Here is an 18685-nt window from a genome sequence, read left to right as displayed (position 1 = left end):
AGTAAATATTCTGAAAGCATTGAAGGAGATCCCACAATAATTGAATATATATTTACAGTAGTAACAACAAATAACATTTTATTATATGATATGATTAATATCATGTTTTAAATATGATGGTTTCATTCAAAACATGGTGATTATCTCTAATATGGACACCCATCATAATATATGATATTTACCATCTGAATCTAACCATGTCATGTCAACGAATGGAAAAGTCAGCCATCTATTAATTATCATGTTAATTACTTTAGCCCCAATAGCAGGGGTGCTTTTTACCCCAAATACCATACTTTGACATATTCTTTCGTTATTTAAAAACTGTTGCTTTAATTATAGAAAATCATAAAGAAGACATGTCTCAAAATATATTCAATATTTTTAGCGATTCTCATTTGCTACTTAAATCTACAACATATTAAAAAACATAGAATATTAGTCAAGAAAGCACAGAATCAGCTTCGCGTCAAGGATCAGACAAATTTGCAGGTGCATCTTGAAAAGTGGATATTTTGGAAAGTGCTCCTCCAAGTTTTTCCGCCATCTAGTGGTTTAGAGGAAAATAATATCAAAGGCGCTTTTTACCCCGGGGCGCCTTTAGCCTTGTTGTACCCTATTATTTTACATTAAAAGTGCATTAAAAAACATCATAGCATAAATGTGTTTCTTTTTCTTTTCTGGTGCACGTTTGTTTACTTTTGTTCTTTGTTTTCACTTTATCGACTACAAAAATGTAGAATAATAAAATAATCAGTTGTAATTCACAAATTGCCACAGGGCTCTGTTTCTGTAACTGACATGGTATTAATTTTGTTTCTGTAGCTCAAACCAGTTTATGCATCGTTCCTCCTACTTAGTGGTGAAATATCTGCTGTAGAGGTCGCTGTAAATGGCCTGGTTGTCCACTCTTATGGCGTTGCGCAGCGACTGCCAGAACCAGGCTTCAGCGGACGACGAATGCGGCCACTCGAGGATGCTGCGCCCGCAGAGCCGTCTGCGCAGCCGCAGAAAGTGCGAGTGCTGCAACACGGGCTCCAGCAGCAGCAGCACAATCACGTCCTCGTTCTCCTCCAGGAGCCTCTGGTGAGCCAAGAAGATGGCCAGCTTGAAGGAGCCGCTGTTCACGTAGCTCTCGGTCAGGACGAAGACGGTTTTGCGGCTGTGCTGTATGCTCTGCGTCAGACTGTCCAGAATGGGAGAACCAGGAATCCAGTCCCGTTCCTCCAGGCAAATGGGCAGGAATCGCTCGCCTTGTTCCTCCAGCTGCACCCGCAGGTGATTGAGCACCCAGTCAGACACCTGCAACATCAACACTCATTGAACTGAACTGAATCTTGCTGAATAATGACACTGTTGTCTTCTGGATTGAACTCGTTTCATGATTGATGAACTTTACATAGTAATTGAACTGAACTGAATCAACACTGAGCTGAATAATGACACCCAGCTAACAAAATATGTTCTAAAATCGTTTTGATAACATTACCATTACATTATAAGAATGTTATTTCTTTATTATTTTTCTCAGACATTCTTGAATTATTTCCAAAAAGTTTTTCTTGTTTATGCAAAGGTTAGCAAACACATTAAGGGAATGTTCCACTTTATAATTTAAAAAAACATTGGAACGCTACTTTTTTAATGTTTTTTAACATTTTGAAATGTAGTAAATAGTAAAGTAAAAAAACAGATGAACAACCAACTAAAACATTCTATGAAAGATGCATGAGTAATTTGAGAACGTTAAAGACCAGATAAGAACATTTAAAAAGGTTCTATGAATATTTCAATAACATTACCATTAAGTTATGAAAAAATATTATTTCTGACTGTTCAAAGTGTCCAGATTTTAAATGTACAACATTAAAAAAAATTCTTTTGCAAACATTATTAAATTAGCAACTTTTGAAAAGTTCTGAGAACAGTTAATGTTAGTTGGGTTTACATCAAAATTAAAAATGGTCTCATATTTAATGAAATTTGCATCAGTGATTCTGTTGTTTTCCTGTTTATAATTGTGCTCTGAAACTATCTGTATTGTGTAAAAGTAAAATAAAGGTGACCTGTGTGTCCTTGGTGTCGTAGGTGATGAAGGCATCGTAGATGCAGCTGTCAGAGCTCAGTTGCTGATACCCAGTAAATCTGGCTTTCAAATAGTAGAATAAGTAGGAAACGTCCCAGTAGAAAAGGTGCATAGCGACGGCCACAAATGTAGTGCATATAATGCAAAAAGTGGAGAAGAAGTACGCCAGAAACGCCAGCTGGTCATCAATGCATTCTGTAATTTCAAAATCTATCACCGCTTTACCTTTCCTCTCTTCGGGCATGGCACACGTCACTGCAGTCACCAATCTGGGGATCTTCACTTTAGTCTTGTAAATCCACAGAATGAATTCAAGTAGGTTGCAAGTGCAGTGGAAAGGGTTGCCATAGAGCGACAGCGTCTTTAGGTAAATCTCGGTTTCTGATGGAAACGTGGACTGGTTGATTGTTATGAGGTGGTTGTGACTGAGATCAAGCTTCTCTAGGTTTATCGCTCCCTGGAGGAATCCACTGGAAAGCTCATATATTCGGTTGTGACTCAGATCAAGGAACTCCAAAGAAGGAACATCATTTGACAAGTTCCTAGATATTTTATCAATGAGGTTGTTACTTAAAATGAGCTCTCGGAGATGAGGGAATTGTCTCAACATTTCCCAGCTAACATTCGTCAGGTGATTGTGGCTTAATTGCAACCTTTGAATGCTTCTGGGAAGATTTTTATAAATCCTAAAAGGGATCTTCACAATGTAGTTATTGGATATGTCAAGACAGGTCAGATTGGTTAAGTCTTCGAACAGCTTATCGTAAGTTCTGTCTTTTAGTCTCCACATCTTGCCGAGGCTATTGTACTGGAATTGCAGCTCTTGAAGAGACTTGCTTGACATGGTTTTGGTGGTTAATGTATAGATGCTATTGCGACTCATATTTAACACTTTCAAAGAGGGCAAATGTTTGAGAAAGTTCAAATTATGCGTCACACCTTGCACAGTGAAGTAATGGGGGTTGTCGCTAAGATCTAGCACCTCAAGACTCTGTAACTCTCGGAAGGCATAATCGTATGCCAGGTCAATTTTGTTGAAGGACAAGTCCAGATATTTGAGGTCTGGGAGCGATGTGAATTCAGATCCATTGGGAGCCGTGGCAAAGCCATTTCCTGAGAGATTGAGGCAAGATATGTTCCCGTAACTCTCAAACTGTTTAGGAGTAATTAAGAACAGGTTATTTCCGCTGAGATCCAACACACGACCGGCGGCATAGCACTCTGGTTTTACAAGATCTTTTGAAACGTCAAACGAATTTCCTTTAGGATAAGGTTCTGACATGGAAGGCATCATGGATGAAGATTTTAAACCAACGCCCGTGTCTTTAGGCAACTCCCCATTTACGGTCACCGGGTAAAGTCTGTTTTCTGAAAGATAGATTAGCTTCACATGTTGAAATTTTTCAAATACGTTTGCTTGTGCACGAACAATGAAGTTTATTCCTACATCCAACACTGACAGATTTTGTAAACCAAACAGAGAGCTGAAGGTCTCATTTTGGATTTCTTTAAAAACCAAGCCTTGAAGGTGCAGCGTCCTCAGCGAGGTTAAGTTTGCAAAGCTGGGCGATAGTGTAACCGTGGGGGGGTAAGCCTTGAGAGCGTAGTTAAACGAGAGATCGAGTTTTCTCAGCAGTGGCAGGTTATTCAAGAAAACATCCTCTTGAACCGGACCTAACAAGAAATTAAACGACAGGTAGAGTTCCTCGAGCTTTGAGATGTTTGTGAACCAAGTAGGATCGATTTTCTCGATCGAATTCCCAGCGAGGTGCAGAATCTTCAGCTTTGCGAGGCCAGCAAAGGCTCGTGGATGAATTTCAATGGAAACATTTTTACACGGAATGCATGGATATGGAGCATTGTGACATCGTGGACAGTTCCCTTGGATTTTTAGACTCATCAGATTGTCGAGTCCTCGGAAATCGTGCTCTCCGACGTAAGATATTCTGTTTGAAGCAAGCTCAAGTGTATTCAATGACAGAGGTAATCCTTTAGGGACTTGAGTTAAGTTGTTGTAAGACATAGTAAGATGTTTCAACCTGGTCAGGACAGAAAAACTTCCGTCTTCTATATGATAATATCTTGAGCAAGGATTCCAGTAGTAGCAGTTTCTTGAAAGGTAGATGAGTGTCAGATTTTGCACATGCCTGAAGGATGTTGAGTTTAACCGGGTGATCTTGTTCTCAACCAGCTTTAGTTCTCGCAGATTCTTTGTAATATCTTTTGGTATGTCCATTAGACCGATCCCGTTGAGCTCCAGCGTACGTAGCTGGGTCAAATTTGAAAACACTCTGTCGACGAACAGAACCTCCCTATTATTATTCAGCCAGTTTAGATTTAGCTTGGTCAGATTCACCAGGTCTTGAAAATTTGCGGCTGTTAAGTTCTTGATCTTGTTCTCAGATAGATCAAGGTTGGTTGTGTTTGGTAAGAATGCTGGAACCTTTTTGAGTCCACGTCCATGGCAGTCGACCACAACTGTCATTGTGGTTACATTTTCATGTATATCGCAGGGTTGAGTCTTCAGACTCGTCCTGTCCATTTGATAAAGGGCTAGTGTGATCTTCAGTGTCATAATGAGCCAGACGTCTAATTTTATCATCTGTGGGATATGAAACACAGGGCTGTTAAACGGCATGGAGCAATATGACAAATTGTGACAAAAACATTTTTAGCTTATTAAAACAATGCATTTTTATGTGCATGATATTCAATTGTCTTTGTAACCATGAACAGCATATGCAAAAGCCTAAGAGTAAGACGTCTAATTTTATCATCGGTGGTAAAGTGAAACTGAGCAATTATTATAGCAAATCAACAAAACATTTTGGTGAACTATACCGAAATGATTTAAGCAATGCATTTTTATGTGCATGACATGTATTTGTCTTCATAAAAATGAAAAGCATATGCAAAAGACTATAAAAGCCATACACTTGCATCCAAGCTCATCTATTTAAAAATCAATTATATATCATACGTAACAATGAATAACCATATAGGAAAGATAAATATTAGCTCTTTAATTGAATGAAGTGCACTTCCTTACCATGGTAGCAATGTCAATGTAATGTCCCGGTTCAAGCTATGCGTAGACCCAAAATAAGCGGCGTCTGGCAATGCACACAGTTGCATTTAGGAAACAGGAAGTTTTGGTTTAACAGTTAAAGATTATTTTAACACTAACAGCTCTAAATGCTGCTTTTGATCGGCACCTGGCAGTCCACTGACTAATATAAAGCGTTCAGTTTCTATTTAATGCTGTTTGTTTGATGTCTTTTTTCATTAGTCACATCTTACTGGTTGCTGTGTGGATCAGTGCAGCCACAAAGATGAAAGTGGTTTCGTCAGTTGCCAGAATAAGTGAGGAAGTTCTGCCTACATTGTTCCTTCTTCTCGGGGACGCAATGGCACAGATCACATGCATATTTGCAAACGCTACAGGGGCTCTCTTTAGAAATAGAAACTGGAGGAGTCCTTGTCTGTATATCCCCAAATCATAATTTAATTTCAAGACACAATCCCAGTGTTTTCAACATCAGGGTTATACTCAGCTTGCTTCATTATTTATCTGTAGTTCAAGATATGGAAATATATTTTAAAGGTGAAGTGATTTTTTTCAGTGGTAAGAACAGTTTCCCATATCAAGAATCACTATATGCTACTGTAATGAACAGAGCCACTGTAAGTCAAACATTCGCAGGTTTATTTCCTTATAAAAATGAAACACTGACACTGTGGTCACTGTAAAGCTGTTTGTTTAAGTGTTATTTTCAGCAGTAGACACTACTACCACAGAAATTATACACTTCGTCTTTATGACTTAAAATTTAATAAACAGCATTTTTCTAAAGTTATTGATATGGGCAGAACAAGAAATTACCTATTTGCATGTTCTCTGTGAAATTACACTAGTATAATAGCATATAAAATGCACTTGTATAATGGGGATTTCCACTATATATGATTATGACGACAATTTAGTAACACAAAGCCTTTATGCAATATGCATTATAAAAGTATTCATAATGTACTTTGTAATGAATTATATCTTGTCATAAAGTGTTTTGACCAAAGTTAAAATGCATTATAATATTTGCAGATTCCTTGTTGCATTTGAAATTGGTCATATGTTTCAACGCATTATACTTTCTAAAGGTGTAACAATGAATAGATAAGTTTAACAAGGTTTAAAACTGTGGTTTAAGGCTTCAGGTGCTACTGAAAATTCAGTTCTTATTATTTAGGGCACTGTATAATTCAACTATATGACACTGTTTACCTTCATTAACACATGCACATATATTCTGTTTTTGTGACATTATAAAGAGGTGAAATTGTTATTTTACCCCTATATCAAGACTACTTATATCATTAAATATATATCTAAGAATATACAGTTTTTGTTTCGTTACCTCATATTTAAGGCAATGACACGCTGGTCTGGTTTTCTCTTTTAATCACTTTCATACCGGTCCCATGAGGACCCTGGGTAACACGTCTTTGGAGAGCAGGGGAAAATCAGATGCCTCGCAGTGCATCATTTTTTAATAAACTGAAATATACTTAATACTGTACATTGAGATGATAGCATGAGATTTGAAAATTCTTTGTTCCAGAAAAACAGCAATTTCTAAAATATGATGGAATTTTAGTTTTGATGAAAGGATTGAAAACATTGGAATTTAAGACTACAATAATTTGACCTGGACATTTAAAACCATCATTACAACAATAAAAACAACAAAAAACATGATTAGCATCCAAATTACTGTAAGGATTTACAGTAAGCATAAAATTGCTTAAATTAGCATAAAACTGCTACTACATACTACTAAAATAACAAACTGAACCTTACATAATGAAAAACTATATAAACGTTAAAAAAAAGACAGGCAATACAATTTAAACTTTAAAATTAAAATTAAAACAGGATACAAAAATAAATGCTAATTCAAAGTATTAGTAAGCTATAATGGTATTGTAATGATAATAAAATAACACTGCTATATATGCATATATACTACTACTACTACTACTACTAATAATAATACAGTAAAATGATCAATAAAATAAATTTATTATTTTCATAAAACCTGCATACATAATAAAATTGGTGGTGTTTGAAGAGAGATCCCCATATGATTGTAAAGCGCTTTGGGTGTACAGCAATACACAATAAAAGCACTATATAAATGCCTCATTCATTCATTCAAAATAATGAGCAAAATTCTGTTTTAATTGAAGCACAATCAAGTCAACTTTCCAAATATATGTAAGCTACCAAGGAATGAAAGTGTATGCATTAAACTCCATTGTTATCTTTATTTGTAGTTATATGGACAATAAAACAAAGTCTACCAACATTAAATTAAAGGTGGTTTTGAGGAAGATGCTTTCAAATGCAGAAATAAAGCTTTAAAGCTTCAGATGTGTCAGCAGGTCCATGGAGTGTGTCCCAGTCACAACGTTTCCTGGAAGAGTTTGTTGTATTGCTGACTCTCAGTCGCCATGACACTTCTGAGACTGAACCAGAAGTACCTCTGCGCTTGAGGGTTCCTCGGCCACTCGAGAACTGATTTTTTATACAACCTCTTTCTCAGACTGAGGTACTTGGAATGACAAGGCATTTTCTCCAAGAATATCAGTACGATAACATCATTCCTTTCATCCATGAGTCGCTGGTGGGCCAAATAAAACGCTGTCCTGAAGCTGCCACTCTTGATGTATCGTCCAGTCAGAATGAAAACCGTGCGTTTACTCAACTGTATGCTTTGGGAAAGGTTTTCAATGAGGGGACATCCAGGAACCCAGTCCCGTTCCTCCAAACAGAGTTGCATCCTCGGGTCACCCTTGTCTTCCAGTTGAACGCGAAGCTCTTGCATGACCCACTCGTGAACGGCTTGATCAGTCGTATCATAGACAACAAAGGCATCATAAACGGTGCTGTTGGAGGAAAGCCGACGGTATCCCTTGAGTTTGGCCAAACAGAAGTGGTAGATGTACCAAACATCCCAAAGAAAGAGATGGCTGGAGATGGTGAGCGTGAGGATGCTAAGAATCACAGATGTCAGTAAAATGCAGAGGATGATGGATAGGGAGTTGTGTTGGCAGGCTTGGATGTTGAGGAAAATCACACTTTGACCTTTTTGGGCACTTGGTGAAGCACAGGTGACGTCCATTGCGAGGCGCGGGATGTTCACAGATGTCCTATTGATCCATCGGACAAACCACGTGGCATTGCAAGAGCATACAAACCGGTTGTTGTTCAAGTAAAGGGTCTGCAGCTGGTCAATAACATTTGCTGGGAAACTCGACTCATCAATGAACTGGATGCGATTGTAACTGAGATCCAGGACCTTGAGGCTGAATGCATCCTTGAGAAAATTGGGAGTCAGTTTCACAATATTGTTCTTGTGTAGAACCAGAGTTTGGATTGATTTTGTATAGTTAGACAAGCATGCAGGAACATCTGTCAGGTGATTCCCACTGAGGTCTAACCGTTTTAGGTTTTTAAGGTACACAAGGCCCTCCCAACGAAATGACTTTAACCGGTTGTTAGTGATGTTCAGCTCTGTGAGGGTGTCTGGAAGACCTTCAAAAACGTCTAGTGGGATGAAGTTTAGGTTGTTGCGAGAGATATCAAGAGACTTCAAGGCCAAAAGTTTCTTAAAGTAGTTGGCATACCTCGTGTCTCCGTCTCTCCACAACATATCAAGACGGTTGCCTTTAAACTCCAAATGCTCCAGTGAAAAACTCTCCATTTCTGTGTTCGTAGATGTCGAGATTTGATTATCGTTCATGATTAATTTGCTCAGCTTACCCAGGTTCTTTGTAAAATTCAGCATGTGCGTTAAACCCTCAGCCACAAAGTAATGGCTGTTACGGCTGATATCCAGAACCACCAGGCTGCTCAGTTCCTGAAATGCTGAAGACGACATCAAATCCAGACGATTGTCTGAAAAGTCTAGATATTGTAAATTCTTCAACTGGACAAACTCAGAACCATTCAAACTCTGGCTCATGGCGTTCCCAGAAAGATTTAAACAATTCAGCTCACCAAGATCCAAAAATCTAGAATGAAGGAAAAAGATGTTATTCCTACTAATATCCAAAGTTTTTCCAAAGGAACTACATTCGTTGTTGAAAGGACTTGAAATCCAGAGTTCCTTGTCCTTGAATTTGCAGCTGCGTGCAAATTCGTCATAAAGGAAATAGTGCATATCCTTCACTTCTCCATTGTGGTACTGTGCACCTTGTGACATTGGAGAACTATAATGGTTTTCTCTGTGGTTAGAAAGCAAAGTTTCTCCTTGAGAAGGCATTGAGATTTTGTTGTCGGACAAGTTGATGATTTTGAAGCTTTTCAGGTTTTTCAGGACGCTGAGATGTGCTATCTTTATGAAGTTTGTTCCAAGATCAATGAGCTCCAGTTTGTTTAAATTAGCCAACGGTTGGATGTCGTCCTGCTTGAGTTCTTGAAATACAAACCCTCTGATTCTTAGGACCTTCAGAGATTTAAGGTGATGGAATGATCTTGAAAGGTTGAGGGATGTAGGATACACCTGGAGCTCGTAATTGAAAGACAGATCCAATTCTTCCAGATTAGGCAACAACGAAGGAAAGGAGGTGCATGTTATCTCCTTAGCCAAAAAGTTGCTCGAGAGATCTAGAAGACTAAGTTGAGTCAGGTTTTGAAACCACTCCAAAGGGATGTGTGTTAAAGAATTACTATGAAGCCGAAGAGTCTTTAGGTTCTTCAGGGTCTTGAAGGAGTTTGGATGTATCTGAAGGGGAGCATTATTTGGGCATGGAACGCATGGGAAAGGTGCATTATAACAACGTGGACAATTCCCACTCAAATCCAGTATCTCCAGCTCCGTCAGGTTGTGAAAGTCCATCTCTGTTATTGTCTGAATATTGTTGTTGTACAGATACAGCTCTTTGAGGCTGGATGGTAGTTGGTGGGGGATGTAGGACAAGTTGTTAGACTTCAGAGAAAGCAAAGTCATCTTGTCAAGCTGCATAAATGCATCCTTTTCAATATAATATGATGTGTTGCACGGGTTCCGGAAGTAGCAGTTCTGGCCGAGATACAGTGTTTGGATATTCGTCAGTTCTGTCAGATTCTCCTTCAGGATTGAATAAATACTATTGACCTCGAGGCTCAGAAGCACTATGTTGGGAGGAAGGCCCTTGGGTATGCTGGACAGCTGGTTACCATCCAAATAAAGCGACTTGAGGTTCTTTAGCTTCCAGAAGGTGCCGTTATCAATCGTCAAGCTCTGGGTGCAGACACGGTCTTTGGGACCGACCTTGATTGGTACACAGTTGCAGCGCATGTCGATCTCAGTGATGTTCTGCAGTTTGTGAAACGAATCATTCGTAATATGGGGAATGTGGTTGATCGTTAGGGTCAGGTTAGTGGTATTCGTTGGGATTCCCAAAGGAATTCCAGTTAGTTCTCGTTCAGTGCAGTTGACGGTGACCTCGCTCCCGTTACTAGCCAGCGAAACATCACACTTCAGACTTTTGGGGTACCACTCGGCTGCATCCAGCAAAGAGATGAGACCAGCAAAGATGATGAATGTCTTCTCTGTCATCTGAAAGAGGAAGATGGTGTGTGTTAAAATGTAGAATAATGATAAAAACAATAGACTCATGAGTCATGAGTCACAAACTTATGCACTCATTATGCACTCTCAGAAAAAAAGGCAAATAGCTGTCACTGGGGTGGCACCCTTTCAAAAATATATACATTTGTATCTTAATGTACCCCTAAATTGTGCATATTTGTACCTAAATTATACATTTTGAAAAGGTACCATAAGCTACCACATGACTTGTAGCAATGGATAATGATTATGATGATATTATGAGCTCCATCTATGTTAAATTACATTTAGCTGGATTCAGATGTATGGCATTAGCTTGATAAATGACAATGTTTTTTTGCCCACAGATCTACCCTGTTTAACACATTTACAGTAACTCCACAAAAGATTTTGGTTTTGCTGATATTTCTGGCATAGTTTTAAATATATGAAAATGAAACATGAAACATTCAGGAAATAAACTAACATTTTATGAATATATTAGCTGCATATTAAGAAAGAATGCACTTGCAGTAACTACCTCAGAGCATTTTTGTTTTGAGACACAATCACTACAAGAGAGAGTTGAATACTGTAAATGAAATAAACATTCAATTACTCACCATCTTCATCAGACCTGGGGTCCTTTTTGACGTTCGTGACTTGTTGTTCGGTACTTTTGCTGGTTTCTCAAGTTGCATACCCTGTGCTACTTGAAGAACAGGTGTTATTGACCAATGTTAAACCACACAAAAAAAATTACAAACAAAAGTGAAAGTGAGTATATTTAAACGTAACTTCCCCTTGCAAACAAAATTGTTCTGAATATTTTTCTTTTTAATTCTGCAAAGTGATTATATTACCAAACTACTACCTATCAGCACTGTTATCTTAAATATGAATGTATAATGGATGAATTACATGTTATTAGAACAATATTGTCACTGAAACACCACCATAAAGAGGAAAATCATTACTATCATCCTTTATCTCCAGGGACGGGTTTCTCTACTAGAGATTAAGCAAAACAATGTCAGGGGTTTGCTCAAGTTCTGCTATAATTTCCTCATAAATGAAAGCAAAACCAGAAAAAGTGAAGCACTTCAATTATGAAATGATCAAAAATATTATCTCTGCCCAACGTTACTTCTTCAGCACACAAGTAAAGGAAGAATAAATAGAGAATAGAACGAGGAAGAACATTTCAAACAGTGTAATTCACATGCTTTTTATAAATGAATTACTGGCATAAGATGAAATAAAATGACTCACTAAGAAAAGAAAGACAGCATGAGATCACAGTTTTCAAGCTGAAATATTTAATGAAGATGATTCAAATAAAATACATTACCATTATTATTTAAAGTCAACATGAAATAAAAATGGACCTTACATTACTTTCCTGGTCTTACTGTGAACAATTCTTATGTGCAGGTTATATTCTAAATAAATAATTTTAAAAAGTTGTAATAATATTTCAGCAAAATGTGGTAACTCCACCTCAAAAACGATTTATCAACCACTCTCTCCAGCAAGTAATGGATAAAATTCTGTTCTACACTTCTCTTGAAGACATTACACTGGAAAATACATCTGATGACAGTAGTTAAAATGGATTGAGAACATCATTTCATGTTGACTTTAAATTTTTAAGTAAAACTTTAAACTTTAAAGTAAATGTGTGCATTAGCCAGTCAAATAAGAACAGCAAATGAAACGAAGTTGAGAACAGAATTACGGTTTACAGATCATATAGTGGCTTAACTTTATCTTATTTTTGAATATGAAGCTCTTCTGGTATGAAGACTAAAATAAACACATGGAACAAAACGGATGCGTCTATCAGGTGCTGTGATATATATTGTCTTTTAAAAATTCTATGTATTGTAGAATACTTCCTTTTCATTTTACATATTACACAAAATATACACAAGCACTGTTATCACAGTGGATCGCAATGGCCGGATTATCTCAATCTTCATGGCAAACGTACGGTGTGTGATATCATATGGCTTTACTATGGCTAAATAAAAGCATTGATTTTCAACATATGGCCATTGCTGCAACCAAATAACAGCGTACCGAATGCAAATGAAGTTTTGCTTTGGTCATCAAAATAACTTTCCAAAGCTTCCACGCAAAGTAAATAAAGTGACTTCCCAAATCGCTCCAACTAGCGCTTCGATATGTCCTTTTGCTGCTTAACAAAAAAATCCTCAGAGCATAAAAGCCCTGCACATGCAGTCTTAGAGAATGTGGCTAAAAGAGACATATTAAGTGACCAGTGCAAGAATTTCTCAGAGCAATGCACAGTTCTTATGCCTGGATTGAGTGTCGTCCAAAGGAATCAGGAGATGGACTTGTCTTGTTCCAATGCTTGTTGTCTTAAACTTGTTTTCTGTGCTGACTTCTGTAACGTCAAACCATCTGTCATTCACTTCCATTTCAGAAGATTAAAGTCAACAAGAAATCTAAATTTGATTCCATTTACTTTCTTAATGTACATTTGTGTCATTCCCTCCCACCATTCTGGCACAAAATGCCTACTTTTCACAATCCAGTTCTGGCGGATACATCACATTAATGGAAGCCAAATGGGTTTTGGGTTTCATGTTGACTTTGGGAATGACAGTGTTGTAATCGGCTCTTTCAAGGGTTGATTGGGTGATTACGATCAGTTTCCATAAAAAGTGTCAATGCTCCCTGAGCCAACAGTTGTCTTAAGATTCCTTTTCTGCCTCCCTGAGGCAACCAGAGCGGGGGTCATTTGAGGCCGAGTGCAAGAATAAACAGAGAAGCATTCAAGACCTCCGATCACCTCTGGTTTGGCACATAGGAAACTGTGCTATCGATGAATATGGACATATCGTGAGAGAAGACGACTCTTCTGAAGAAGATTCTTCCGTTTTATCTCCATCTGCAGCATGCTACACTGGGGGAGGAATAAGAGAGGGATAAATTAGTCGGCCAGTATTCAGTCTCATAATTTCATGCTTCAGGATATCTGAAATCCCCTCAAAGTTCCTGCTCATCCTGATTCAGCATGATAAGGTAATGACTGAAATGAATGACGTCAATGATAAGCCTGGGCAGGATACTTCAGAAACGTTCTACACAAGGCTTAATGTTCCAAATCAGGAAATTCTAATTACATCCTAAAACTTAAAATCTGCAAAATGGTTATTCCTGATTTGAAGGTGAAGTGGTCCATGTCTGCACCACTAATAGTACTGTATAGAATTGCAATCTGACTTTTTTTAGCAGAATTACAGCACACTGACTCTGAAGAATGAATAATTTCACTTTTAATCAATATTAAACATTTTAATTCATTTACACAGCTATTTTCACAACACAAAAACACTGCACCCTTAAATGTAGTTAGCTGCTTTTCATTACTAACTAAACATGTAGCTAACTATATTTTAAAAGGGTAGCGGAAGGGATAGTTCACCCAAAAATTAAAATTGCCATCATTTACCCATCCTTATGTTGTTCCAAACCATTTAGAATTCATTTCCTCTGTTGAACACAAAAGAAAATATTTTGATGGGCATTGAGTATTTTTCCATAGTACGGAAGTCAATGGCTACCAGCAACTGTTTGGTTACCAACATTCTTGAAAGTAGTAAATTACAATTTTAGGTTTTGCTGAACTACCTTTTAACTGCAGTTTATCTACTTTAAATGGCAATGCTTATAAATAGTATTGACCTCCCCTTGGACTTTTTCCATTTTTGTTGTTTTACTGCATTGAATCACAAAGCACAAATTCTGGTCAACTGAAAAAAATGTGAAACTACATCTCTATGTAAGTAATCTACAATAATTAACATAAGTATTCATCCCCTTTTATAATTGGCATAAGTATTCAACCCCTTTTAATATAATGTCAGAATTCATCACTGGTGCAACCTTTTTATTGTATGTCAAATAACTAGTTAAATAGCTTTTGTGTACTCAAGGACTTTCAATTGATTGTAGCATAAATGAGTCAGCACTGTGGAAGACCGTGAAGAAAAAAAAACCACCAAACAGTAATTGAAAAGCACCAGACAGGGATTTCCATGTCATTGAGCTTCCCTTGGAGAAGCAGTTAAATCAATAATTAAGATATGGGCAAATATGACACAGCAGTAAATGCACCAAGAGCAGGGTGTCCTCAAACGGTGCGTCATCATGCAAGGAGGAGACAGATGAAGGAGGGCACCAAGAGACCAATGTTATAAGCTCCAGACTGTGCAAATAACAACTGCTGCTGCCGCTGAAGAGAAGCTACTGTTAAAAAACGTCATGCAATATCTGAGATGTGCCAGAAGACTAACCTATCAGACTAAACAACATGTTAATGTGTAATCAGAAATATACCATCTCCACAGTGAATCATGCTGTGAGGATCTTTTGAAGGTTTTGAGGCTGGAGGGCCAAATGAATGCAGCAAAGATAGGAGTCAGCAAGACAAACAAAATATTTACGGAAGCCTCCAACCAGGAGTAACGGTTGGAATGAAATATCAGATTGAACTATCAATAAGAGCTTGTTTTACCTGACAAACTTCAATGCTTTAGACATACTGTACAGTATATGATAACATTGGCATTTAGACTTGTTTACATTTCAAGAGAGACAACATTATTTGTGCCTTTTTGTATAAGTATTTATTTATTGATTCGTATTCATTTCAAATACAGTTTCATGATTAAGTAGTATCATATTTCAGTATAAATGTATTTTTACCATAAGTTATGCAGAATTTAGAATCAAGAATATACTGAAACTCTAATACGAAGGCCGCCATTAGATCACTGAGAATCTTATTATGTGACTATGCATTACTTTAAGGAGAGCTGACCACCTACTAGCTATGTTCTGCCTCTATAAAAATATGTACTAGGTAGTTACTAAGCCTCTAATGTGGAATATACATTTCAATTTAAGAAAGAACCTAAAACAGCAGGTGCAACTTGACCTAGAGCTGACCCCAGAGAATTAACGTTGCATGGCCTTCGTGTAACCTGACTGAGCCTAAGCTCTTCTGCGAAGATGATTGGGGGGAAAAACATCTTCATGCAGATTTGAAGTTAAACTGTGAACTACACAGTAACACAGACTCAAGGTGAAACTACTGAATACTGACATATACTGGGTGGGGGGAGAATACTTGCGTAAATTATTGTTTAATAACTGTCAAATACGTTTACATAGAAATTACGTAGGTTTCACTTTGATGTGAACGGATATTGTTTTAGTTGATCAAAGCCCAAATAAATCCCTGATTCCATGTTGTAGAAAAATAAATAGCCAAGGGGTGTGGTCTGTGTACGTTTTGATAGTTTGTTTTTCAATTTGAAATTAAATAAGCAGAAACGAGAAAACGGTCGGTTTTTCATTTGTTAAAAAACCCCCGGAAAAAATAGATTTTGGCTCGATTATTTTTTTTTTTTGGTTCATATGTAGAAACCGGATAAACGACTTCAAAATTAGTTTTCCTCTTGTGGGCGGTCGTGGCACGCCCCTTTCTGACGATTGGCCAACCAAATCTGAGCCTGTGACATCATACACAGTTCGTTCAGCAAAATAATAGTCCCGAACACACCGGCCCAAGCCTTACGAGTAAGCTATTTATATAGTTATTTATCAATACTTAAGCGTCGAGGGCTGTGCACACTCAAGACATAAATCCTGGCTAAATGCACGTTCCCGCTATGATTAGCCAGTAAAAATTAAATCCATCCTCAACCGATTTGCATTTACAGTAGGCTATTTGCAATGACCGTCCCATGTCCAAAACTGAGCGTATTGTCTAAAACAGTGCTCGAATTGAGGTAAATCCTACACTCTAAAAAATGCTGGCTTAAATACAACTCAACCAACAGTTGTGTTAAATGTTTAACCCCCGCTGGGACAAAACAACCCAATCGCTGGGATTGTCCATATTTTACCTAGCGCTGGGTTGTATTTTTTTAGGAGGGGGTCCCTTTTTTGAAGAGGCTTGGAGTCATGTGTTGCTATATATATATATATATATATATATATATATATATATATATATATATATATATATATATATATATGACTATTTATTTGATCATGGTATCCATGACTAGGCTATATATCATTATAAGAACAGGCTTTTGAGTTAATCAACAATATATACAAAAATATACATATTCAGTCAATGCAATGTTAGAATAACAAAGAGAGATAAGTTCTCTTTTTAATTGCTTACCCTAATTAATATTTGATGTGACTTCCAAATACATTGAAATATCTATAAAATAAAATATAAAATAAAATAAATAAACTCACTGGAGGGTATCACTGTCAAATTCAGTAGCAATTTATTTGATTATTTAATCTTCATTTTACTAGTGAAAATTCCAGTCTGAGCAATGGTGCCAGCTGTCCCTTTGCGCCACCAGGTAGAGATTTCACTACTGAGTTTGTATAAAAAGTAAAAAAAGTCGTGACGTATTGTCAAGTATGGTGACCCATACTCGAAATTGGTGCTCTGCGTTTAACCCATCCAAGTGCACACACACAGCAGTGAGTAGTGAACAAATGCACACACACACACACACACACACACACACCGTGAACACACACCCGGAGCAGTGGGCAGCCATGCTGCGGCGCCCGGGGAGCAGTTGGGGGTTCGGTGTCTTGCTCAAGGGCACCTCAGTCGTGGTATTGAGGGTGGAGAGAGCGCTGTACATTCACTCCCCCCACCTACAATCCCTGCCGGCCGGGGACTCGAACCCGCAACCTTTCGATTACGAGTCCGACTCTCTAACCATTAGGCCACGACGTCCCCAATGACTGTATGACTGCATGCATACTGCATACTTCAAAGAATGTCTTGCACAATCATATTGATTCATTTTTGACATTTTGGGTATAGTTCTGATGCCATAAGCCAGTTTTGATGACTTTGCAATAATCCTAAATTTAGGCCCAGTTTCACAAACGGGTCTTAGTTTAAGCCAGGACTAGGCCTTAGTTAAATTAAATATTTAAACAACTTTTACAAAAATGCTTTAGAAGAAAACATTAGAGGTGTGCATCTTGACACAGAACAATGACACTGACATATTGTTAGATTTTTCTGATATTTTCAGTTGAGACAGCTCAAACATGCATTTTAGTCTGGGACTAGCTTAAGCCTCGTCTGTGAAACCAGGGGATAGACTAATAATTAATGATCAGTTATAATTACAGACTTGTCACAGTACTCATTTGTAAACCACTTTGGATAAAAGCATCTGCTAAATGATTAAATGTAATTGTATAAAATGTAAAAAAAAATATGAATAATGAAAAATGAGTGCACGTTTCAAATGTATGTAGGAAAGATACAACAGCTCAGACATGGAGTGGATACATACAGTAGAAAGATTTCTCTTACTGACTCATTTTTTTCGTTTAGCTTCACCGGAGCGGCACAAAACAAGTAGCCCCTAAATGATGTCATGCGCTTAGCAGTCTATAGAGATGTTGTAGTAGAGGAATTTACATTTTGACAGCCTAAAAACAGACTTCATTCACATGAACGTTAATTAATTAACGAAATGTACCGTATCCTAACTTCGTGAACTTAATCAGATTTGTCATCGTTATTTTTTTACTAAAAAAAATATCTGGGGGACCCTCCCTACATCTTTTTTTTTTTTTTAAATGCTTCTCATCCATTCTGCGGTGTCTATGGGTAACGGAGCTTCACCATACAGATTTAACTACTCGCACAGCTAAATAAAACAGGCTGGGTGCTGATTAACATTTCTGAAATATATATTTCTGTGAAAAGCGTTAGGTTACACAGAGGAAAGCCCGATCTAGAACCTGCACTGCATGATCAGCTTACAGCTTGAAAGACTAGTTTTAGGGTAGTTTCCCCAACGCTATGTGGGACAATTAGTCAAATTAGGTTAGCTTCAGTTTGAATCAAGACGAGGGCTACAAAAACCCATAACTTGCTAACCAGCTCTAACTAAATGTGTCATTAGTT

General features: G+C 37.6%; 2 protein-coding genes across 2 annotated transcripts in view; both read right to left on the bottom strand.

Moving 5' to 3' along the window:
- Positions 1 to 852: 852 nt before the first annotated feature.
- Positions 853 to 10689, bottom strand: LOC306877463 (uncharacterized protein; the record flags this gene model as incomplete). The annotated part of the gene is given in 4 exon segments (XM_079429229.1): positions 853 to 1302; positions 2067 to 4688; positions 7587 to 7677; positions 7679 to 10689. Coding segments are annotated over 4 exon segments (6174 nt in total).
- A 1290-nt stretch (positions 10690 to 11979) lies between these two features.
- The window catches only part of LOC306877462 (FERM and PDZ domain-containing protein 4-like), a gene marked incomplete at its 5' end in the record, with an annotated part of 63769 nt that continues 57063 nt past the window's right edge, over positions 11980 to 18685 (bottom strand). The window contains one exon of the mRNA XM_079429228.1: positions 11980 to 13612. Within this exon, the coding sequence (XP_079285354.1) occupies positions 13608 to 13612 (5 nt within the window). The 3' untranslated portion in view covers positions 11980 to 13607. The remainder of the gene's footprint in view (positions 13613 to 18685) is intronic.

The sequence above is a fragment of the Barbus barbus genome, assembly GCF_936440315.1.
Source record: "Barbus barbus genome assembly, chromosome: 11".
Classification (NCBI taxonomy): Eukaryota; Metazoa; Chordata; class Actinopteri; order Cypriniformes; family Cyprinidae; genus Barbus; species Barbus barbus.
Note: the sequence above shows the minus strand (reverse complement) of the source record. Positions and strands in the feature narration are given on the sequence as shown.